Here is a 26,851-nt window from a genome sequence, read left to right on the forward strand (position 1 = left end):
CCGCCCTCAACCTATGCTTATCAAGCAGCATCTTCACTTTTTGAGGTTTCACTCTACCAGCAGGTACATGGCACTGCTATGGGTGCCCGTGTCAGTTCCGTAGTAGCTAACATCGCCATGGAAGATCTGGAGGAGCAGATACACCAGAACCCACCTACACCTATTACAACATGGTGTAGATACGTTGACGATATTTTTACCGTAATACCACGTGGTTCTGAAACTGCACTGCTGGAATACCTCAACTCCCTATCTAATTTCATCAAGTTTACCATAGAATCAGAGGTGAACGGTACGCTTCCATTCCTGGACGTCCTAGTGCATCGCACAGGCCCACATCTAGAGACCTCAATATACCGCAAACCCATATGGTGCGGTCAATTCACTAACTACAGGTCCGGCCACGCACCAAGCCATCTCAATAGCACTGCCTGCACCCTATTCTCCAGGGCTTGGAGCCATTCCAGCACCGACACAATTAGGCGTAACGAGATCTCCCGTGTGAAGGCGGACCTAACCAAATGTGGTTATCCATCCCATGTATTAAGCAGATGCCAATTACAGGCAGAAGAACTCACATCCAACCCAAGACCACCGAACCAAGTCGGTATATCGTCCGACATTCCTGGACGTCCTAGTGCATCGCATAGGCCCACATCTAGAGACCTCAGTATACCGCAAACCCATATGGTGCGGTCAATTCACTAACTACAGGTCCGGCCACGCACCAAGCCATCTCAATAGCACTGCCCGCACCCTGTTCTCCAGGGCTTGGAGCCATTCCAGCACCGACACAATTAGGCATAACGAGATCTCCCGTGTGAAGGCGGACCTAACCAAATGTGGTTATCCATCCCATGTACTAAGCAGATGCCAATTACAGGCAGAAGAACTCACATCCAACCCAAGACCACCGAACCAAGTCGGTATATCGTCCGCCTACATTCCCTATTATCCAGGCGTGTCAGGACGGATCTCGAAGGCCCTTAGAAGTTACAACATCAAATGTGTGCAATTACCCTGCAGGAACCTACGTTCACTTGTCTCCAGCGTGAAGACCCCTGTCACACCTGTCTTACGCAGCAATGTGGTATATCGCATCACCTGTAGAGACTGTAACAGTTGCTACATAGGAGAAACATCAAGGCGTCTCCAGGATCGCCTCACGGAACACGACAGAGCAATCCGGCTTGCTGAAACTGACCAGTCCGCAGTCGCGGAACATTTTTGGGCCACCAACCACGATCTTGACCCCAAACGCGACTTTGAAATAGTAGACCACTCACGGCACTCTCGCCACCGCCTATGGCTAGAGTCACTCAACATAGTAAACAATCCAAAGGCATTAAATCGCCAGAAAGGCATACGTCTACATCCCATCCTGGAGACAACCGTTTTATTGCTGGATGATCAGTGGCGTAGAAAGCAGCACACGTCCGCGCAACAACAATGACGCATGATTAACGTGACTCACTCAGCTCGTTGTATTGTATTAATTTTGTATTTAATTTGTCAGTTGACAAAGGGACACGCGTCCCGAAAGCTACTGATTTTTTGTTAATATATTTGTATAACTGGTTTATAACTAACTTACGTGTATATTAAATAAACCAACTCTATACTAAACAATTCCTTATTTCTCGTGTTTCTTCAACTTCAACCTTACTCTAAAATAATCTCCCACTTTAAGTACCATTTCCAAAACAACACAGTTCAGAGGACTTACCTTCCTTCTCTTTCATGGTGGGATTCCTTTTTGCAGGTTCCTTCCACGGAGTGCAGTGATGTCTCTCTCTCTCTTCTTAGTTGAACTCTGAATTTTTGCTATATAGCTCTTCCAAAACTGTCTTATTTTGGGATTTCGAGAAGAGTTATTATTAGCTATGATGCAAGGAAGCCTGAGGCTTTTGCTGCAGTTATCTGTTAATACTGAAGGAAATTACCACAGTAGTAGTAGAAGCCAGGGCACTGTCTGAGTGGCTTGTTATTCAACTTCCGAATTAACTTCAAGCACAGGAACATGCCCAGCAGAACCCTTCCCTATATAGTTGGACCCAAACTGAACCCAGAACTACCACTGGAAGTCTGCAATCCCTCCGAACAACAACCACAAACCCCTCTTTTGATACAGGCACCTTATTTATTAAATTGATTGCAAGTTACAATTGCCCCCTGTACTACTTTTTTATATGCAATCTTTAAACTCTCTTCTTCTTTTGGCAGGAAAAACAGAATATTTTTCCCAGACAATGAAACGCTTTCATCTTTTACCTCAAGATCACCTGTTCACAATACCTTTGAACTGCTCCATACCGACACCCTTTCCCAAAATGCACTGTGTCGTATCCTCAAGTAGCAGTGTAATAGAGAGATTGAAATATTGTTCAGAAGCTTTTAATTTTAATGCTTCTGCACCTGCCATACCACTGTTCACCATATTCCTTAATTGCAATACCAAGCCTACTCCCACTAATGGAAATATTTCTGTAATGATGTTTTCGTTATTCCTTAAGTGCTTTACTTCCACACACACACTATACTTACTAAGACATTTGTAAATATATTTGTAAAATTTTGTCTTACAGTTTCATGACATTTTCAGGTTTCCATTGCATTTGCACTCTGTATAACAATCCCTCATTTGCAAATTCAGCAGTTATTAATGAGTTATTGCTACCTTTATGTGAATAAATCATGGATAATTATTTTTTAAATTAGTACCGAAAAACCGGTATTTTTGTATCAATACTGGGATTTGAATACCGGAAAAAAATTACCGGGAACCCGGTATTCAGGATCCCGGAATCTTGGTATTGTAAGCCCTACTGAGCACATTGTCAAGAATGAGCAAGATTTTGAATACTATGTTCTTCTTCAGGCAATATCTTTTTTGTTTCAATGCAAAAGGAATTTAAAAACCAATCCTCAAAGGTTTTAGCTGTCATCCAGGCTTTTTTGCTCAATTTCCAATGAACTGTAAGGAGCTTTTTGATATTCCTTTAAAAGCACGAGGATTTCTGACGTATAAATTAGCAGCAGTTTACACTTAAAGTCACCCTCTGCATTGCCATAACAAAAGTGTTAACCTATCTTTTGCAGCTTTGAAACCTGGAGAGGTTTTCTCTTCTTTTGAAATGAATGTTCGGCTTGGCATACGCTTCCAAAATAAGCCAGTCTCATCAGCATTAAAACTTGACTTGCTAGATAGCCCTCAGTCGCAATAACATCCTTGAAAGTTTTCGGATACAAAGAAGTAGCTTTCGTATCTGCACTGGCTGCTTCACCCGTTAATTTTATAGATCGTGAAGACTTTGCCGTATTTTAAAATTTTCAATCCAACCCTTACTGGCCTGAAAGACGTCTGCATTGGCTGGACCAGCTTCTTCTTGTAAGTGATTAAAAATTTGGTGTGAATAATATCTGAACTAAGAGACATTCTCTTTTGATTAAGTTCTTCTATCCATGAAAATAATTTTTCAGTTTTCTCTATTAACGGATTTCTCACTTTTGTAGTGCTTTTTGCAGCCAATGATGTGGAACAGATAACTGAACTTTTAATTTTCTCAGCATTTTCCCTAATTCGTCGAATGCTAGATTCATTTATGTTGTATTTCACATACAGCATAAAATTTCTTGGCCAATGTCACAACCTTTTTGCAATTTTCTAACTCCTTAACGATTTTTAATTTTTCCTCTAAATTAAAAATTTTTTTGTTGTTGTAGCTTTTTTCATTTTACGCACTAATTAAACACACTTTATATAGACAAGAAATATTAAATCAGCAAAAGCAATGTTTACTGATTAAAATGCTTTACATTGTGTGTGAACCAGAAAAAGATTGTCTGAACTGCTAACATAGGATAACCGATGAAGAGGGTTCCCAAATGAGGAAGTTGTTTCAAAAATAACCAGACAAACACACCACCAGTTGTTGCTATGTTTGATTATAAGCATTAACTTATAAGCAAGGTTATAAGCAAGAACAAGCATTAAGGGAAAACAAAGGATTTAAATTAGCAGCCATGAGCAGTAATACAGAAAGACAAATGATACTGAAACTGAAGAATAGCGATGGTGTACTTATAAACAGCAGAGAAGGCATAATTCAAATAGCAGAAGACTACTATAGAGAATTATACAAGGAGCGAGGGAATGATGCAGGCAGTGGGGAAGATGGATTGCAAATTAGCAACACGTACGACATATCCGATATTCTTCCTGATGAGATAGAACATGCATTGAAGAAAATGAAGAATCAGAAAGCCCTGGGGGAAGATGAAGTTACTGTAGAGTTGTTAAAATTGGGAGGAAGAGACATAACACAAAAACTGGCAAGGCTCTTCACAAAGTGCATTAGAAAAGGTGTGATGCCTAAGCAATGTAATAATGCAATCATAGTTTTGCTGCATAAGAAAGGAGATAAATCAGAAATTGGAAATTATAGATTGCATTATCTACAAGTTGTTCACAAGGGTCATTACCAACAGATTAGAAAGAATACTTGATGAGAATCAACTGAAAGGGCAAGCTGGCTTTAGGACAGGATTCTCAACTATGGATCACCTTCACGTAATATCGCAACTAATGGAGAAAGCAAATGAATATAAAAGACCATTATGCCTGGCATTTGTGCATTATGAAAAGGCATTTGACTCCATACAGCATAAGACAATGTTTCAGGCACTGGAAAGACAAACATAGATACCCCACATATTATGATTTTGAAGAAAATATATGCTACCTCCTTTATTAGACTAGACAAAGACAGTAGGAAATTTAAAATTGAGAAAGGAGTTCGACAAGGAGGCACAATATCTCCGAAGCTGTTTACTGCTGCCCTTGAGGAAGCTTTCAGAAGATTAGACTACTCGCAGAAAAGAAGTCAATGTGAACGGAGAGTACCTAAACCATTTACGATTTGCAGATGACATTGTGGTCATAAGCCACGATCCCAAAGAATTAGAGGAAAATCTTAATCAGTTATGCACAGTTAGTAAGGATTTTGGACTAAAGATGAATATGGCTAAAACAAAAGTAATGATGAACAAGTATTCCACAGAAAGGGAAATAATGATTGAAGGAGCAGTAATTGAAAAGGTGGAGTCATATACTTACCTAGAACAAGTTATTAGCTGTAATAATGATAAATGTATACTCCCCACCATGACTTATGGAAGTGAAACTTGGGCACTCACCAAAAGAATGGAAGAGAAGCTGAGAACTACACAGCGAAGAATGGAATGAATTATATTGGGAATCAGACTGTTAGATAAGAACATGGATTAGGCAGAAAACTCAAGTAAAAGACATTCTTATCAAAACTAAAGAACTAAAATGGTCTTGGGCTGGACACAGCTCGAAGACATGATGACAGATGGACTAAGAAAATAACAGAATGGTACCCAAGAGGAGCTAGAAGAAAACCTGGAAGACAAAGGCGGAGATGGAAAGATGAAATTCAGGAGTTTGTGGGTAGTAAATGGATGGCCAGTGCTCAAAACAGAAGGAACTGGAAGGTTGCTGGAGAGGCCTTCATCCTGCAGTGGATTGAAAATGGCTGATGATGATGATGATTGGTTATAAGAATCAGTTTTGAATGCTTTGTGATATTTTTCTAAAGCACATTTCTGGAGGTCACGACCATAAAACAATAAAAACAATTTTGCATTTTCCGGTTTATTGGGCTTTTCTGTTAGTGCAATTTAATTATCATTGGGTAGTTGTTGTTTGTTATTTGGTTTTTAGTAGCATTATCAACTAAGGCCATATTGCTCCAGGATATGCGGTGGTCATTCCCTGACCTTTCCGCATCCTCCGTATTTGGTGGTCACGGGCTCGAACCCCAGTCTAATCAAGAAGCGTGTGCTACACACTGCTGCTTTGCCCACCTGGCTATGGAGGTGCCGTCACTGGGTAGTAAATTCAATCTTATTGCATTTGCAATAATACTGTCAGCTGGAATTCTGTGCGATTCTATGTTATTACGGTGAAATGTATTTCTCCTTCAAGGAAATCTTCAACCATGTAAAAAACATAAATTTTCAAAATCTGCTCTTCATTACTATTTTTGAAGTTTCATAAATAAAAATCACGCAAGTAGTGAAACTCGCAGTGCAATCCAAAATCTAAAATTTCGGTAGTAAATACCTGACCGTACAATAAAAAACCATGAAAATCGAGGGATGACCGTACCTGGATTTCAGGAAAGCTTTTGATACTGTTGCACATAAAAGGCACACAGATTGGAGCAGTATGGGTTCAAGGGAAAGTGCCTGCTTTGGATAAAAGGATGGTTGAGTATTAGAAGACATAGAGTGGTAATCGATGGATATTGCTCATCTTGGACTAATGTTATTAGCGGATTCCCTCGGGGTTTGGGTCACTGTTGTTTTCTATATAAATAAAAATTCTGTTTATTAGCTATTAGTTGGGAGTTCAGACAATACAGAGAGGAAACATAAAGACAAACAGACCACTGGTCGAAGGTTCGTCCAGAAGCATACTGGACAAAGTGATGGACTGACATAACCCTGTCCAGATATACCACCTATAATGATCAGAATTATGCTGACGAGAGAAGCATGCCCTGGGACAACCAATGAACCAGCTAGAGGGGATTACAAGATAGAAGAAAATAAACTTAAAATATAATGAAAAACTAATAGTACTAATAATAATAATAATAATAATAATAATAATAATAATAATAATACAGTAAGTAATAATGAAATGAGATGACTAAAAGAATTTTCCAGATCTTTAAAAATTGGTTAAAAATATTAAACAAGAAAGACATAACATGCAAAAGGTAAGTGACCAGATAAATGTCTGAACTGTAAAGTCTGGGTGCAAGGAGAGAAAAGATACAACGAGATGGTTATTTTTGATGTGAAACCATCTTCGGTGGCACCTACTAAATTTCGGACTGAAGTAAAACCAATTTGTCACGATTTTGCAACATAGAAGTGATGTAATTTGACGTTACTTCTGTTTGTTCATTGTGTTGATAGTGAATTACGAAAATATATCAACCATCTGGGCTGCAATATTTTACTTATTAGATTTTAACATAAATCCTGTAGACATGTGGGAAAACTGTAATATTTAATGCAGCGAAAACAAAGAAATTAAAAAAAGGGAGCCACTATAAACTAGCACCATCTACCTTTACTTATCAATGAATTGATGAATGTATAACAGACTTAATATCCAAGTTTGTAAATGATACAAAGATTTGCAAGGTTGTTAATGACAGTACTCTGCTGCAATAGGATCTGAAAAAGTTGGGCAGATGGACTGAGAGGTGGTAACTGAAGTTCAACATTGACAAATCCAAAGTACTGCATATGGGTAGCAGTAACCCCAGAGTAATGTACCAACTAAGTTCTGCAAATTGCAGTGTCTGGAGACTGTGTACTGGCAAGGTGATCTGATTGAGGTGTATAAGGTTTTGAATGGTTTGAGCAAGCTCAATACTGATGGGATTTTTCCTCTTGCTCAGATTAAGCACTTGAGGGGGAATAAATTCAAATTAAGGAAAGACAGTTGCAGAATAGATATACAGAAATTTGCTTAAGTGGTTCATTGCTGAAACAAATTTCCATCTGTCATTGTGGAAGTTGATATTTGAAATAAATTCAAGGAAGAACTGGACAAACGTTTGGAGCATATGGATAGGTGAATGGGAAATTGTTTTTTTTTTTTTTTTTTGTTTTTTTTAAAGCTGATGTTATATAAGCTTTCTTTTTTGCATTATATGCTACTACTAATTCTAAATGTCTTATAATGGGGGATTTTAACTTTCCAGATATTAAATTGAATTTGTGGATTGGTCACTCACAGACTAGCCAGACTTTTGTGAATTTACTGGATGACTATTTTCGACAGCAGCATGTTAGAGAGAGAGAACAAGAGGGAGTAATATTCTTGATCTGATTATCAGCAGTGATTATTCATGTAATCTGCAGATAAAAGAACCTTTATGTGGCAGTGATCACAGTGTATCGATTTGGGATTTACTTAAAGATGTATAGCATTAAATGCAAGTTGCTGCTATGGATTAAGGGATGGTTGAGTGGGAGAAGACACAGAGTGGTAATCAGTGGACAATGCACTTCGTGGATTAATGTTATTGGTGGAATCCGCCAGGGGTTGGTGTTGGGCCCATTGTTGTTTTCTGTATTTATCAGTGATACTGATGAAGGTATATAAGGGTTAATGTCCAAGTTTGCAGACGATAAGAAGGTTGGCAGGGTAGTTAATGACAGTACACTACTGCAACAAGATCTAGAAAAGTTGAGAAGATGGGCTGAGGAAGTTTAACATCAACAAATGTAAAGTACAGCATATGGGTAGCAGTAACACCAGAGTAACGTACCGTGTGGTACTACACTCAGGGTAATGAAGAATTAAAAGGACATGGTGGTAATTGTGCAGTCCGATATGAAGTTTTCTGAGCAGTGCAGATAGGCTGCAAGAGTAGCTCATGGTGTCTTGTCAATGATATACAGAAATTTTGCTAGTAGGGATAAGGAGGTGATTATCCCTTTGTATAAGGCAATGGTCAGGCCACACCTTGAGTACTGTATACAGGTCTGAAGGTCTCATTTTAGGAAGGACAGAGAGCTGCTGGAAAGAGTACAGAGAAGAGCAATGAGATTGGTGAATGGAACAAAGGATTGCTATCTGATTGAAGTGTATGAGGCGTTGAATTGTTTGAGCAAGGTCAATGCTGATGGGATTCTTCCTCTTGCTCGGATTATTCACCAGAGGGGACATAAATTCAAATTGAGGAAAGCTAAATTTAGAATATATTGTGTGGAAATCTGCCTTTAGCCAGCTGGTGGTTGATAGTTGGAACAAACTTCCATCTGTTGTAATGGAGGCCGACAACTTAAATAAGTTCAAGGCAGAACTAGACAAGCATTTATTTGGAGTGAATGGATGGGTAAATGGGAAGGTTTTTTTTTTTTTTTGGCTGATGCTATATAAGCTTGTTTTCTTGCATCACATGCCTCTGCTAATACTAATGATAATGTAATTACCATCAAGGGCAAGGGGAGGGATTTTTGCTTTTGTAAAGGTGACTACAATTGTCCAGACAGTTTTAAATTCTATACAGTGGGACAAATGATGATGTTGCCAACAGCACATTCTAAATGGGAAGCATTCAATAAATTAATCATAGAAGCTACTAAGCTTTTCATACCAACTATGAAATAATCTTCAAGGCAGAGGCCTAAATAGATGTCAGTTGAAATATTGAGACTCGTGGCAGAGAAGAAAAATGCATGGGATGTATATAAATTATTGGGTGAAACAGAAGCCTATGGTAGATATAAAGTAGTCTGTAATCAAGTCACAAAGGAGGTCAGGCAAGCAAAGGCGAATTATGAGAAATCTTTGGCAAAGGATGCAAAGAGGAACAGTAAAGCCTTCTTTACTTATGTAAACTCTAGAAGGAAGGGTATGAATTAAATTGGTCCACTCGATATCGATGGGTTGACTGTTGATGATCCTGCTGAGCTTGCTAACAAACTGATGTGCATTTTTAGTATTTTGCATCTACATTCGCACACGAGACATTCTTCAGGGAAGGGGATACTGGATGTTTATCAAACTCTAACAGGGAGCTAAATATTTGGCTATGGTAAAGAAAGCCAACACGAGAACAACGAGTAACGTCGGATAACTTATGCGAAAAATTTGTTTCCCGACATCTCATTCTAGCACTGCTCGCTCGGTAAACAGGTGGTAGGAGTTATCGGTCTGGAGCCGAAATCGAGAAGGATATATTGATTGACAGGTAGGTGGGGCAAATGATGAAATGATTGGTGGTGGGTGTGACAGACGACAAGCTACTGTGTAGTCATTGGTTGGCATTATATAATATATAATTACATCCTGATCCATTTATCGCATGAATTACCTTTTGACTGTGTTATACAGGCAGATGATATCAGAAACTGATAGCTGGGTTAATTGTAGGGGACATATTGAGAGGATTAGCCCTCGATAAAGTCCCTTTCAATGTGTCCTATTACCTATAATTGACTTGATATATATTATTATTATGTTTATTAATTGTTTTATTTTTACTTTTGCTTTGATTAATGATCATCCTTTACTAGGTTTGACCTCGTGGACCAGTTATGGCTATTATAGGGTTAAGTAACTACCAGCTTATCCTATATGAAATATATTTTACTAATTGTACTTAAACTATACAATATATATATATAGTGAATAGCTATTTAGGTGCTGATTGACGTTATGATGCATGTGTATCTGCACGAGTGTCTTTAAAAATAAAAGTACAGTAATAAAAAATTAATATTTTGTTAATAAACAATTTATGTGCTACTCCACCCATGATTCTAAAGAAAAAAAGGTTAGTTTTCCCCCCTCCATTTTGGGAGGGTTCAGGCTCCCATGGGATTGAAGTGGAGGTAACCTGACCTTTTTTCACCATTAGGGCATATTATTGAACAAGAAAATAAAAATACAGTCATAAAAAAATTTATTTTTTTATGAATGTATTTCTAAATATGACTGTGATTCTAAAGAAAAAAGGTTAGGTTACCCCCTCCACTTCGGGAGGGTGTTCAAGCTCCCATGGGATTCAAGTGGAGGTAACCTGACCTTTTTTCCCCATTATGGAAAGTGTTCATTAGGGCAAGTTACCATTAGTGCTTCTGAGTGATACTAAACCGATGTTATCATGTGTTTATGTTCGGCACCAATCACCACATCATTTGCCATGCCTACCTGTCAATCAATATATCATTCTCGACTTTGCTCCAGACCGATAACACCTACCATCTGTTTACCGAGCGAGCAGTGCTAGAATGCCTTATCGGGAAACTAATTTTCTGCGTAAGTTATCCGTCATTTTCGTGTTGGCTTTCTTTACCTTCGCTGAACATTTTTGTAATAACTGAGAGGAAAGTGGAAGAGAAATTGTTGAAGCTAAACATAAGAGAGGCAACTCAGGTGGATGGGACTATCCAGTTATATTACAGGAGGCAGCGAAGGAAGTAAGGAATCCCTCAGTCATAACTATGACAGCATCTTTGGATTCAGGGGAGGTCCCCACAGACTGGAAATGTGCAAATGTATCCCAATTCACAAAGGGAGATCAAAGTGTGACATGAGTAATTACAGACCTGTTAGTTTAACATATATTCAAGGGAAAATAATTGAGTCACTAGTAAAAGAAGTAATGTAAGATCATCTAGACAAGGCCGCAATTATACTTCAGACACAACATGGGTTTGTTAATGGGAAATCTTGTTTGGCCAATTTGATTGGATACTACGAAGTGGTTACAAAGGAACTGGATGCCAAAAATAATTAGAATTTTTGTATTCAGTTCTCCTCTGAGGGCCTTATAAACCTCAATGATTTCTCCTCCGAGGTGCCTGTATGGCAACTCTGTAGCACACACATAATCAGAATCTTAACTCCGATGGTTGTCCTTTTGCCGATCTTACCCCTCGATTCGCCCGCCTTTGGACCTTTTGAGATGATCAATGTCTTTTTTTCAGATGAGGTCTCCATATTGAAGACAGTATTCCAACTGTGGTCTTAAGTTGCCTTATAGAGTGGAATTATTATCTCTCTATCTCAAACAGGATAACATTTGATAAACCATCTGTTTGCATTGTTCAGAAAACTTCATATCTGCCTGTATCTAAACTCTCAGATTCCTTTCTTACTCGACTGCTTTTAATTCAACAGCACCAAGTGTATAATTTATTTGGAGGTTACCATTTCCCATGTGTAAGGCCTTGCATTAAGCAGCAATAAAACACAGCTGCCACTTCTCTCTCAGCATCCTGAAAGGGTGCTGCCTGGCACTGATCATTAATGACTCTACCAATCACATCATCTGCAAATTTTGACATCACACCTATCTCTTCGTCAATGTCATTTATGAAAATGAGAAACAACAGTGGTCCAAGAACTGATCCTTGGGGGATCCCACTCCTGACGTTACACCAATCTGAATGCTCTGTTTTCTGCCTTGCAGTCATCCAACAATCCATCTTAGAATCTTTCTGGTAATCCCAAACTGTTCCAGCTTATACAGCAACCTGTCATTAGGGACCAGGTCAAATGCTTTTCTAACATCCAAATAAATTATGTTGAAATTGTTCACTTCATCCAGCATTTAACTAACTACTAATTAGTCAAACATGATTTTTTCTTAACAAAACCATGTTGTGTGTCCTTCAGCAATGCCATATCTATTTAAATGTCCATATGTATTTAAATTCCATATCTATTTAAATCATTGCCTCTAAGATTTTCCCTACTGAAAGACTAACAGGACTAAAGACTTAAAAGTTCTGCAGTTACGAACTTTACTCTTAGAACTGCCTTTATGTATTGGTGATACGTTGGCACTTCTCCAATTCAAAGGAATCACCCCTGAGTTCAAAGATGCCCTCATAATTATCTTCATTGGTTCAGTAAAATAATAAGAGGAGTTTACCTCAATATAGTACGTAGAACACTTCCGTATGATACCCTCCAGAAATTAAAACGGAAAAAACGAAAAAATCGACAACTTACTGGTACATTAGAGTAAAATATAAATAATTAAATAATCAATTTAACACAATTAAAATCAATTTAAAACAATTAAAAATCAAATTAACGCAATTAAAAGAATCTAACGAAAATATTCAAAACGATTTTCTCCTCCGAAAATTAATTGGCAACTTCGTACTGTTAATGCTAATAGTATTATTGTTTAATAAATTCCAAATTACATCCAGTGCATATATTACATTAAAATTAGTGTATAATGAAACTACATCAAGGGAAAATAATTTAACTTCTCCCCCAATTTTACTCTTTGAAATTTGTATATAAGGTATAATTCTTTATATTATATTTTAATACCTGCCGAAAAAGTTTTATAATCCAATATAAATGTGTTGCCAAGACTGAAAAACGCAGAATTTTTGTATGATACTATAGGCCGAATAGAGTGTCCGGGTTTGTGTAGTTTACTTATCCAAAGAGAATAGGTACATTATTTGTTCTAGTTTTTAGTTGCTTTAATTGTGGCATTGAAATGTAATCCCTTTTACGATATGAAGTAAATATTTTGTTGTATTGATTGACCACATTATCAAACGGAATGGTCTAAATCTTGGTATGTGGAACTAACTGATATAATTACCTGTAATTTTTTATTATAATCCATTTTATTTAAAATGGATTATAATAAAAACTATAGAGTGTCCCCCTTATCAGTTTTGTGAATTACAATATCCTTATTTTTCCTTAATTCCCATAAAGCAATAGCTTCATTTCTATTTAATCTTGGTACACCTGGAATTCTAGGATTGTTTATGATTTGATTAACTTGTTGGATTAAAACATCTTCATATTCTAACTTTAAAATATTTTGTCCAAAAACATCACATTTTATTTTTTAAGACAGTGTCTTCAAGAAAATATTATACCTAAGTTTGCAAAGATAAATTATAACCAGAGGATCCCGGGTAAAAATCGATTAGTTTTTGTCTATGTCACATAAAATTATTAAACTCGCTCTCGAATCCAGGTTTGCGGACAAAAGGATATTCTTCAGACAAATACAACGTTACTGTAACAAGATTAAAAAATATTTGCATTCCAATGATTGGAATGTTTTGAAAACTTTTATTGATTTTTGCCGAAAGGCTTTAGAAGTTGAATTAAAGACTAGACATTTCAACAAACTACAAGGACTATGTGGATTCAGAAATGTTCGTAACAATACGATTGATCCACATAATCGGAACAGGAACTACAATGTTAATCCGGTACCCTTACAATACAATATATCAACTCGGGGATATTCAAATACCAACTCCCCCTACTCATAATACAGATGAAATAAAAGTTTACAAAAATATTACGAATCTTTCTTCATATAAATTAACTGAACACCAAGTTGCTCTGTTAGAAAAAGATTTAAATTATAATCTACCCTCACATACGCTACCAAAGAATCAGTTAGTAGTAGACCTTGAATTTGGTCTTAGAGATATCCCGCAAAAAGATGTTTTAATCTAACAAGTTAATCAGATCATAAACAATCCTAGAATGCCAGGTGTACCGAGATTAAATAGAAATGAAGCTATTGCTTTACGAGAATTAAGGGAAAATAAGGATATTATAATTGACAAAGCTGATAAGGGGGACACTATAGCCATTTTAAATAAAATGGATTATAATAAAAAATTACAGGTAATTATATCAGATAGTTCCACATACCAAGAAGTAGACTCTTCCATGTTTGATAATGTGGTCAATCAATACAACAAAATACTTACTTCATATCTTAAAAGGGATTACATTTCAATGCCACAACTAAAGCAAATAAAAGCTAGAACAAATAATGTACCTATTCTCTTTGGACAAGTAAAAATACACAAACCCGAACACTCTATTCAGCCTATAATATCATACAAATATTCTGCTTTTTCGGCAGGTATTAAAATATAGTATAAAGAATTATGATACCTTGTTGTTATTTGGTTTTTTAGGAGCATTAGCAACTAAGGCCATATTGCTCCGGGAATATGCGGTGGTCATTCCCTGACCTTTCTGCATCCTCCGTATTTGGTGGTCATGGGCTCAAACCCCGGTCTAATCAAGAAGTGTGTGCTATGCTCTGCTGCTCCTGCCCACCTGGCTACGGAGCCACCCATGATACCTTATATACAAATTTAAAAGACTGTAAAATTGGGGGAGGAGTTAAATTATTTTCCCTTGATGTAGTTTCATTATACACTAATGCTAATGTATGTGCTGGATGTAATTTGGAATTTATTAAACAATAACACTATTAGCATTAACAGTATGACGTTTCCCAAAAAAGAGATATTTGAGGCTAATTATATTTTATTTGAAAGTATGATTTATAGACAGATTTTTGGTTTGCCTATGGGTTAACCTTGTGCGGACTAATATCGGAGTTGTATTTAGATATATTATAGATTAGAAAATATATATTTAACACAGTTTTTACCAAAAATCACATTTTATGGAAGATACCTCGACGACATCCTGGTTATAACGGATTATGACACTACAAATGAAGTTTTGCAAACTTTTAATAATATGCACATTAGGTTAAAATTTACACTGGAGAAAGAACAAGAAACAAATTCCATACATTTTTTAAACTTTAAACTTAAGAGGGATGGCAAATATATTAATTTCAGTATTTATCGTAAGCTCACGAATACAAGGATGTTCCTACACTATATAGCTACCACCCATACAAAAGGTCAATCATGTTAAACCAGTTCTTAAATGCATTCAAATACTCTTCCACACAACTTGCCCTACAGATAGAAGTAGAACTGATGAATAGGTTCCTAAATAGAGGATACCCTATTACCTCTATCAATAGCATTAAATTAGAAGCTAAAAATAAAATAATCAATAACAAACATAATGACAGGATTAATAAAAAATATTTTATTTCAATGCCATATGCTGAACACTGGTATAGACAAATTAACAACCTTTTTAGATGTACAGAAATGAAAATAGTAGCAAAACTGGGCAGTAAATTATATGCAACACTAAAAAATCACACAGTACTATTGACTTCCGAACAAACACGTGACCTCGTCTACCACATTTCATCTGGATGTACCAGATGTATTTTAAACTCGAGGGTTAAGCAACATGAAGCATCAGTCCGTGCATCACATGCGAATGCATCAGAATCAGAACTAGCATTCCATGCAATAAATGAAAACTACACATTCCTGTTTAATGAAGCCAAAATTTTAAAAATTCAACATAATTATACTAAGTTATTGAATGCCAAAACTTTAGAAATTAAATTACAAATAAATTCTATTAACACATGTCGTCCATTTCTCATATCTGATTCATGGTCATTTGAACGCCTGCGACTAATGTCCTATTTAAAAGATTCTGAACACACACACACACATTTCGTTAGTTTCATTACATCCTGTGAACGCGACACTTGTCGAAAGGTTTTGGCCCGCTTAAGGGAGGAAATTTTAGTTGATTTTAAACTTGTTGTTTTATTGTAATTTTATCTCATTTTAATAGTATTTCATTCGTATATCAAATTTGCATTTATGACAAAATGTCTTCCTTCACTAAAGGTTGCATGGGGGGTGTGATATTTCTGAGGTTGGGTTGGGGTTCACCACTGTGATCCTGTGGTGTTGGACTGCCCGTGTGTCAATAGTGAGGAACACATTATGAATTTTAAATTATTTTAAATTAGGTAATATTGTTTTAACGTATCATTTCATAATTTATTCGCATAACGAGAATTGGTAAAGAAGAAATCCCACTGACTGAATAAAAGGTAACTCCTTGTTTATTTCTAAAATAAAATTTATTGAATTGACCTTTCAGCTGGTTTCACGAGTGTAGCTTATAATTCTGAATAAAATAATATCAAAATCAGAAACATCATTTACGGACACCCTGTCCGTAAATGATAAGCCTCTGAGAGGGATTAGTAAAATGAATGAAGGTGGAATTCTCACTGTTATAAAGAATTGTAGAACTAGCAGTCATAAATTGACATTACAGGGGTTGAAATTTAGATTAGATTGTAAGAAGTTTTCTTTTAGCCAGAGAGTTGCTGATTGCTGGAACAAGTTGACTTTGCATGTAGCTGAGGCTGACAGTTGAATATTTTCAAAGGTCACCTGGATAGTTACGTGTGTGAGGAAGGAAGTATATAATCTGAATTTTCTTATCTACTTGAATTTTAGGGTCTGTAGTCTAAACGCAGGACCCTTATAATGTCACTCGGCTGTCTGTCTGTCCGTCTGTCACAGCATTGTATCTCTGGAACCATTCAACCTATTGACTTGAAATTTTGAATGGGTTTGTACATCATGTGGGCCAACATAATGCCATATTGATCGCTGTTGACAAATATTTGTCTGAGAAATGGGGGGGACAAAAATGTTGTCCACAATCTATAGCTTAATATACACTGTTGGAAAGAGCTCAATGAGTAGGTTTAAAATATAATTTTTAAAATATTTTTAAAATTAAAAATGGTGGTGCCAGAGAGGAAAATGTGAGTATTTTCGTGTCCCCCCCCCATATTTCTTTCGCTAATGGAGCTAAAAATTTAAAAACCACATTAGCTTTGCATTATTCAATGCTTATCAAAGGAAAACTATTCTGATTGAAATCTATCATTTACTTTTTGTGTTAAAATTAAAAAAAACAATTTTTTATTGCACTTTTATAGCATGCTTCTTTGTACTAAGTAATCCTCCTTTTGGTGACTTAAAGATTGCTAAAGAGTTAGTTAGCAGTTTCCCTGGATCCTTAAGGAATCCTCAGTGATAGTGGAAAAAATTCTTGCACCATCTTTATTCAAATGAATACCATCTCTACAAAATAGATTCCTTCTACCTACAAATGCAGACCATGCTGACCCCCCCACCCGAGCTTTCCAGATTCCTTCCCTCTTATTGTGTCCCTGCAGAATTGCAGACACAGACACATTCTGACATAATTTGCAGCATATAGCCCTATATTTATCCAACAAAAAGGCAGGTCACACATGTTTAATATTATTAGCCCTACATGAATAATGATGCTCTTTTTACCTCCCTTAAAATCTGACAATCTGCTGGTAACATCATCAATTGTTGCTCCTGGCAAATACGTTTAGATAAGTGGTGCTGGATCACTCATCTTTATTACAAAAAATGTTACATGTTTCCCTGACAGCAGCCTCCCAATAAAATTAGGTCATCTTTGACCAGAGAAGGCTGCACTTGAATATTATTTTCTAGGACCTGAATCTGGGGTGCATCACTTGCCAGGTCACGTGATACTTTAGTCCTCAATGAGCACCCAGTTACATTTGTTTCTAGGCAAACTGTCATTTCTTCAATGGGGCCAGAAGAACAACATACCAACAGAAACCAATGCTACATTATGAAGACTACACCAAAACTCATACCATCTCTGACCTTTACAGGACGAGTCTCCAGAGATTTTTCACCGGCGAGGTGATCTGATAGAGATGTATAAAGCCTTGAATGGTTTGAGCATGCTCAATGCTGATGGGATTCTTCCTCTTGCTCAGAATAATCACCTGAGAGAGCATAAATTCAAATTGAGGAAAGACAGATGTGCAGAAATTTGCCTTTAGCCAGTGGGTAGTTGGTTGGTGGAACAGACTTCCATCCCTTGTTGTGGAAGTTAATAGCCTAAATAAATTTAAAGCTCAGCTGGACAGGTATTTTGAATGAACGGAGGGGTGAAGTGGAAGTTTTTTTTTTTTTTTGGCTGATGCTGCATAAGCTTGCTTTCTTGCATCATATGCCTCTACTAATGCTAATGCCATACTATGCAGAGAGTTGAGTGGGTGGCACTAGTGCTGCTTTTCTTTTTTTTTTTTTCTTTATGAAAACCCCAAACACGAGATATATTAAAATCTATAGTACTTAGTACCATGCATTGGTTGGAAGGTGAGAAGATGAAAGAAGATGCTTGTTGACATTACACTTGAACTTCTATAAATTGTAATTTTCAAAAAATACATATGAAGGAAGATAGTTCCAGAAAATGGAAGCTGAAGAAATAAATGAGGAAGAAGAAACATTGGTTCTGTGAGTTTAAAGTTGGACAGAAAATGGATGCTGACTGGTTGCAGTACATGTTTGGACTGCTTTGGAAGAGAGAGAGAGAGCAGAAATTATAGAATCCAATTCAGAATGACAGTGTCCATGGAAGTATCTATAGTAAAGGCATGAACAGAAACAGAACGTTTATGAAACAGAGAGTGGGGAGACTCTGTTAGAGATGAGTCTTTAATTGATCTAACTGCCCGCTTTTGAATGGAATCTAGAAGCCTGAGAGAAGTTTTTGGGGAACCACCCCAGATGTGGGATCAATCTCCAATGGTAGGGCAGATTTGTACAGAGTGAATAGCTGTTTGAAAGAAAAGTAATGCCAAGAGCAAAAGAGAAAACCCTAGTTTTTTTAGATGCAAAGGAAGCAATATTTGTAATGTGCTTGTGCCAAGAGAGATTAGAAGTAAGGGTGGTCCTCCAGTAGGGATATATGATCTTGCCTAGAAATCGGAGTATCATCAAAGATAAGCATGGGAGCAGAATAATCCTTTTTGCAAGACATAACTGAGTTTTAATAACAGACAAGACTGAGTTTTAAAATGATTGAAATCAACTAAGTTACATTTTCCCCACTGGAGAATTTTCTGGAGATCAGCATTTAAGGAATTGGTAGTGGATATTCGAGAAATTGAACTGTTCAAGCAGGGCAACATTTCTCAAACTGGGAGGTGAAAGGCAATGTGCTCTCATCAGCAAAACTATGGATACAAGTTCCAGTCCATGGAAGATCATTAATATACAAGAGGAAAAGAGTAAGAGAAAGAACTGAGCCTTAGAGGGCACCAGCATTAGTTGCAAAGTTAGAAGACAGAGCCATCTACCATCACTTACAGTGAGCAGTCAGTGAGAAAACTGGATACCCAATTACAAAAAACAGTTGGCAAACCAGCAAACCTTCTAAATAAGCTTCCATCTGAAGCTTATTTAGAAGACCAGAAGACCTTTATGGAAAACATAATCAAAAGCCTTTGAAGTGTCAACAGCAACTACTTGAATTTCACCAAACTTTTCCATTGGATTTATCCATAAATGGGTAACATAAGCTAGAATATTACTAGTGGAACGACATTGATGGAATCCTTACTGACAATCGTTTATCAGATTTAAGGTTTCTAGATAATTTAAATAAGAGTTGGTTGTTGGTTGATTTCTCCATTACTTTAGAAATTGTAATGGGGCAATAATTGGATGGGTGGGATGTTTTAGGAGCAGGCTGGACACGAGCAAATTTGCAAGCAGAAGAAAAAACACTTTTGAAAAAAGAAAGTGAAAAAAGGCAACACAAAACAGGAGTAAGTTCAGGAGCACGGGTTTTGAGAAGAAGTGGAGAAATACCATCAGGACCTGCAGCTTTCTTAGCATCAAGTTGGTCAAAATCCTTCTGACATCCTTTTGAAAAACTGGACAGGAGACAATCAAGTTTCAAAGAGAGGAAGTCAATGAGTTCCAAGTAATTAGCGGAGTTGGGAGAATGATAGAAGCAACAGATGAATTTGACAGAATGTGGTAGAGAAATTTTAAGCCAGAGAAGATCAAAGAGAAGGAGATTCCAAATTACTAAGTCTCTGACAGGAAATAGACATATGCACAAGTACCACATTTCAAGCAAAAGGAATCTTACGTCGAATAATTTGGAAAACTGAGATGAACAGTGGTTGAATCAACCAATAACCAAGATTCGGTCAGAAAAAGTACATGAGGTTTGGCAGACTGTAAGTGGAAATGGACATCATTGAGATTAGAACTGAGACTATGTATATTTGTGTAATGAATGAGGAAGCATTTAGGAGGTTTAGATCTTTTTTGCAGATAAGTTTGCTCTATTAGTTTGACAATTCATGGTGTATTCAGTTGTAAGAAAAGGTGGGGCTGGGTCATGCTATATGAAGTAATGAAATTTTTGGATATGGCATAAACATGGTAAGGATATACCCAGACACCTGACATAATGTGGCCTCGATAGTGCCCCCCCCTCTGCATACACACTACTTGGACTCCCTCCAATCACCATCTGGCAGAGTAGGGGCAGCAAGATTATACACCAGCTGATCTGGAAACCTCCTAGAGAGTTAAGGTCCAGTCCAGTGTAATAACTAGTGGCCAGCCTGCGAACATTGTTTCAGAGCTCTACTCTCAAAATGTAAGGAAGATTGGATCCCGTCATGATGTACATCATAACCTCAAAAGACATCAATCGTACTGCATGACGGAAGAGATGGAGGAGGATTTACTGGAGCTTTTCTCTCGAGACTAAACGTGTTCCACCACTTCAGGCATCCAATAAGCAAAGTGGTGGTATTGCACCGGTTGATGAGAGTCATCTACCACCTAGTGTTACCTGGTAACACAGAGGGGTGGCATTCCTATGTGCAGTGTGGGCACCACACCTTGCTTGATAAGAAATACTACACATTATATACTATGTATAATTCTCAGCAAAATAGCATCCATTATACACTATATGCTATTTTGCTGATATTTTTCCTGTTATGTTCTTGAACTTAAGTTTAAAGTTAGTTAAGTTTTGCTTAAGTTCAGCCTCAGAAGAGCATTCAAATCAGTGATAGATCTTTCTTAAAAACAGTTATGCATCCAAGGGATAGCTCATGATAGTATGGATTTTTTGTACCACATGTTCAACTTTTTTTTAATATAAATGGGTTTGTTATGTTGGGCAACTCTTTTACTGATTCTGAAGTACAGAGGGCAGCATACACATAATTCTGAAAACTTACCACCACCACCACGAATGTAATTTAATGCAATATTCAAGAGAATAAAAATACAACGTACCTCATTATGATCGAATGAAGCATCCTTATGTTTGCTGATATACCCATCTAAATAGGGATAAAATTTGACAGAAGGAGGAAAAACTGCTAAACATATAGCCATCAGCTCCCAACCAAGCACAAGACTTTCTCTAAACACAAATAAGGGATAAAAAATAAGCACATATATCAATTATTGTATCATAATTGATAAACAATATACATGATTTTAAATAATGAAGAATTATACTTAATTTGTTTATTTTTGCTATGAATTTATTTTGTGTACTACAAAATAAATTCACAATGAAACCTCCCTTAATGGATATCTTTTGCTGTGGACACTCAGACTTATGTTGTGACCAGAAGCATCAGAAATTACGTTAGTTGACCTCTCCAAAATTGGCATTCTCTAATACAGATGCAAACATTTCAGTAGGCGTCCTTTGGTATTTTTGAAAGTGTCTCATTTGGAGAAGTTGAAATACCAGACACACATTTTTGTTGGTCAACAGGCTTTTGCAATGAAGGTAGGTGAAGATCAAGGTCATTAAAGTAATACTAATTAGACTTGTGAAGGCCATGGTTTACTCTTGGGGCAGATGGCTATGGACAGTTTACATAAACTTATTTTGGGCTGTTCAATGTAGCTCCTCTATTGTGCACCATTTAGCAAGGCAATAAAATTGCCAATCTCAGAAATGCTGTTTCCAGAATTAAAAAAAAAAAGTACTGTAACAGGTGTGTATACAGGATTCGGTTTGGGAATGTACATACATACCAGAGGCGGCTCGTCCATAGGCACTGCGGCATCCCCAACTATTTAAATCTAGATATACAGTAAAAGGCGTTATATGAAATTTTGTGAAGAACGATGCAACGCAATGAATATTTTTATTAACAGGACCCACATATAGTGTGCGCATCCTCTGTTTCCAGTAATCATTTTTTTTTTTTTTTTTAATGAAAACCCCAAACACGAGAGGTATTAAAACCTATAGTACTTAGTACTGTGCTTGGGTTGGAGGTTGAGAAGACGAAAGAAGATATTTGTTGACATTAGGCTTGAACTTCTGTAGACTAATTTTCGGGAAATACATATGAAGGAAGGTAGTTCCGGAGCACAGCAGTTGAATGAATAAATGAGAAAGATGAAAAGTTGGTTCTGTGAGTTTGAAGTTAGACAGTAAATGGATGTTGGTTGGTGGAGGCACATGTGACTGTTTTGAAAGAGAGAGTGGGAATTATAGAAGACAATTCAGAAGAACAGTGCCCACGGAAGTATCTGTATAAAAGGCATGCAGCAGAAACAGTAGGTCTAGGAGACAGTGAGTGGAGAGACTCTGTTAGAGATGAGTCATTAATTAACCTAACTGCCCTCTTCTGAATGGAATCTAGAAGCCTGAGAGAGATTTTGGAGGCACCGCCTCAGATGTGGGAACAATATTCCATGGTAGGGTGGATTTGTACAGAGTGAACAGCTGTTTGGAAGAAAAGTAACACCAAGAGCGAAAGAGAAAACCAAGTTTTTTAGATGCAGAGGAAGCAATATTTGTAATGTGCTTGTGCCAAGAGAGAGAGAGATTAGAAGTCAGGGTAATCCCCAAAAGAGATATATCATTTTGCCTAGAAATTTCAGTGTCACCAAAGATAAGCATAGGACCAGAAGAATCCTTTTTGCGAGATATAAGACAAGACTGAGTTTTAGAAGGATTGAAATCAACCAAGTTGTCTTTGCCCCACTAGAGAATTACCTGGAGATTGGCATTTAAGGAATTGGTAGCAGACATTCGAGAAATTGAAGCTGATTGAGCAGGGGAAGGTTTCTCAAAATGGAAAGTGGAATGCAATGTGCTATCATCAGCAAAACTATAGATAGGATTTCCAGTCAATGGAAGAAGGTCATTAATATGCAAGAAAAAAAGAACTGAACCTTGGAGGACACCGGCATTAGTGGAGAAGTTAGAAGACGGAGCGCCATCTACCATCACCCACAGTGAGAGATCAGAGAGAAAACTGGATAACCAAATACAAAAAAACAGTTTACAAACCATAAGATGGAAGCTTGTTTAGAAGACCTTTATGCCAAACATGATCAAAAGCCTTTGAGATATCAAGAGCAACTACTTGTGTTTCACCGAACGTTTCTATTGAATTTTTCCATAAATGGGCAAATTCAATGGTAACATAAGCCAGAATATCACCAGTGGATCGACACTGACGGAATCCATACTGGCGATCATTGATCAGATGGATGGTTTCTAGGTAGTTTAAGAATTGGCGGTTAATTGATTTCTCCATTACAGGTGACCCCTGCTTAGTGCTGATAATTCATTCCGGAAAAGCAGAGCGCTACATTCCCATAAGGTAACATATGTATTTGTGAGTTGCGGTCGGTGCCATAGGATATTTCCTAATCAATAATAAACAGTAGTGAAAAGATGCACAAATGTCGGTCAAAATATTTAATATTCAAATATTTGTACATATAAAATATTCTGCGTTACGTGCACATATAATTATGTGGTAACTACTTACATATCAAAATTAAACTTAAAATTCAAATTAAAATCATGAATTTAATTTATCCAAATTGATTTTAATGATGAATTTAATAATGAAAAATGTGTCGATTTTGGGTTGAACTTTGGCCCTCTTCCAAATAAACTAAAAGGGGTATTAATTTTAAATCCCCTGCAGCGTTAACACCCAACAATAAAGTCAACCGATCCTTCGCCGCTTTGAAACCTGGCATGTTTTTTTCTTCTTTCAATATGAAACTTCTTCTTTTAGGCATTCATTTCCACAAAAATCCTGCTTCATCTATTTTAAAAACTTGTTGATAAGTACATAATAACCCTCTTCAATAATTTTAACAAGTTCTTTCTTGAAAGTTTCGACTTCTTGATCTGCACTTCCGGCTTCTCCCTGGATTTTAAATCTATTCAACCAGCCCTTACTAGTTTTAAATGGTTCCACATTTTTTTTTTTTTAGGTGAGTTTTCTTCAATCATCATATAAGCTACTCTCTCTCTCTCTTTTTTTTTTTTTTTTTTTATATAATATTTAACTTAACTGAATTCTGCATTGGATATTATCTACAATAAAATTAGTTAAAGTCTCTCCATTTCAATTCCTAATAGCCGGCCTAGCACTAGTTGCTTGCAGCAAAACAGCTGTCTTTCCCACTGCTAAAATTAATTCTTTTATTTTTTATAATTGTTCTTACAGTTAAACTTGCCAGTCCTAAATTATAGCACACATCCGCTTTTCGTTGACCGGAATCGATTCATTTCAAAACATCTAATTTAATGTTCAAATTCAGTCTTTTTCTTACATTTATAGTCTTCATACTACGCCTAGACGTTGTTGCTTTTTCATTCTTATCGGCCACTGTTCGAAAATGTAACTGCTTTGGTTACATTAATTACGATACAACGTTGAAGTAAACTGTCCGTTACGCAAGATGTCTAATACTGTACTGAGTGATGATTATACTTCGGATAAATGCATATAACACAAATATTACAATCAATATACTTGATCATTTTTTAAAATGTTGATCTCTGAACTACGTAACAAGTCACTGTACTGCAATTAAATCAGCGTGAGAGAAAATTTCCCAAGTCGGCGTGGGAAACGTTTTAATGCTGTTTTGCTATTCATTTTCAAGCTAATGACTCCATCAAATGAAACGGTTTCTTTAAATATGCCAAAAATTCAATATATAAAAGAGTGTTATAGTGATCTGTGACAGCATTATAGTCAGATACCGGTTATAATATAAGAACAGCATTATAGCAAATCAGCAAACCGCGTTATAATGGGGGCCTGCTGTACTTTAGAAAGAGTAGAAGTAATTGCAATGGGATGATAACTGGATGGGAGGGATTTATCACCCTTTTTAGGAACTGGCTGGATATGAGCAAATTTCCAAGCAGAAGAAAAAACACCTTTTGAATTAGAAAGAGAAAAAAGGCGGCAAAGAAGAGGACTAAGTTCAGGAGCACAGGTTTTGAGAACAAGTGGAGAAATACCATCAGGACCTGGAGCTTTCTTAGCATCAAGATTCGTCAAAATCCTTCTGACATCCTCTTGATGGAAGACCACAAGATGCATTGAATGGAGCACGTTGGGAATGGTGGGAGGTGTTTTGCCAAGATCATTAATACATGAATTGGAAGAAAAATGGGATGCTAGCAGGTCAGCTTTATCCTTGGCTGAAGTGACAACAGAACCATCTAGTTTTGACAGAGGTGGGAGCAGAGATGGGCAAAAGTCGCAGCCCATAGCTTTGGCAAAAGACCAGAATGCTCAGCTACCATAAGGGCAAAAAGCAAGTTTTCTACACTTAGCCTGTTCAAAATCTAGTTTGGACTGATTAATAACTGCTTTACAATTGCTGCTAGATTTGGTGTAGGCAAAAAAATGAAACCGAAGAATTGGAAACAAGCCAATTACGATATGCAATGTCCTTCTCTTGAACAGCCTGAGCACATTTATTTGGAAACCAAGTTTTAGATAATGGATGAGATTTTAAAGGGGAGTGTGGAATAAAGGATTCCATTCCTACAAGAATAATTTCACTGACATGATCTGAGCAAATGCTGATAGCAGAAGTCTTGAAACAGTAATCTGACCAATGAAAAGAAATCTCGCAGGTCATCCCATTTTGCATTCTTGTAATGCAAAACAGCACGAGGTTGGGCATAGCCATGAGATAAAGGCTCATTGGTGAAGACACAATCACAAAGTTGTGATCTGAGGTGCCTAATGGACCACTCACTTCGACAGTGTACTTAGAAGGGTTATTTATGAGAAAAAGATCAAGGTGTTGGCTGTATGGTTAGGATTGTCCGGTATTCTTGCAGGTAAATGAATGATCTGGGTAAGGTCATTAGTAATTGCAAAAGCCTCAGCATCTCAACCAACTGGGTCGGTGTGACTAGAAAATGGAAGCCAGCTGGAGTTGTGAACATTAAAGTCGCCAAGGAAAATTACCTCACTATTAGGAAAGTTGGACTGGAGAAAGTCAAGTTGCAAAGAGAGGAAGTCAAAGAGCTCCAAGTGATTAGTGGAGTTGGGAGAACGGTAGAGACAACAGATGAATTTGACACAATGAGGTAGAGAGATTTTAAGCCAGTGAAGATTGAAAAGAGGAGATTCCAAATTACCAAGTCTCTGACAGTGAATATCGGAAGAGACACAAATACCACCTTTATGGCGAAAGGAATCATACAGCGAATAATTTGGGCAACTGAGATGAGCAGTAGTTAAATCAACAGATAACTGAAATTCAGTCAGAAAAAGTACATGGGGTTTGGCCGACTGCACGTGGAAATGGACATCATTGAGATTAGAATTGAGACAAGGTCATTTCACAAAGTATATTTGTGAAATGGACTAGAAAG

At 37.0% G+C, this 26,851-nt stretch overlaps 1 protein-coding gene across 3 annotated transcripts in view; it reads right to left on the reverse strand.

The window, feature by feature from the left end:
- The window catches only part of LOC150078508 (rho GTPase-activating protein 39-like), a 789,750-nt gene that overhangs the window by 109,252 nt on the left and 653,647 nt on the right, over nt 1–26,851 (reverse strand). For all 3 annotated transcript variants that reach the window (XM_090385235.1, XM_090385234.1, XM_090385233.1), the window contains exon 13: nt 21,463–21,592. In XM_090385235.1, coding sequence (XP_090241361.1) covers nt 21,463–21,592 — 130 coding nt within the window. The remainder of the gene's footprint in view (nt 1–21,462; nt 21,593–26,851) is intronic.

This window comes from Mastigoproctus giganteus, chromosome 11, assembly GCF_048544385.1.
Source record: "Mastigoproctus giganteus isolate SK-2022 chromosome 11, ASM4854438v1, whole genome shotgun sequence".
Lineage (NCBI taxonomy): Eukaryota > Metazoa > Arthropoda > Arachnida > Uropygi > Thelyphonidae > Mastigoproctus > Mastigoproctus giganteus.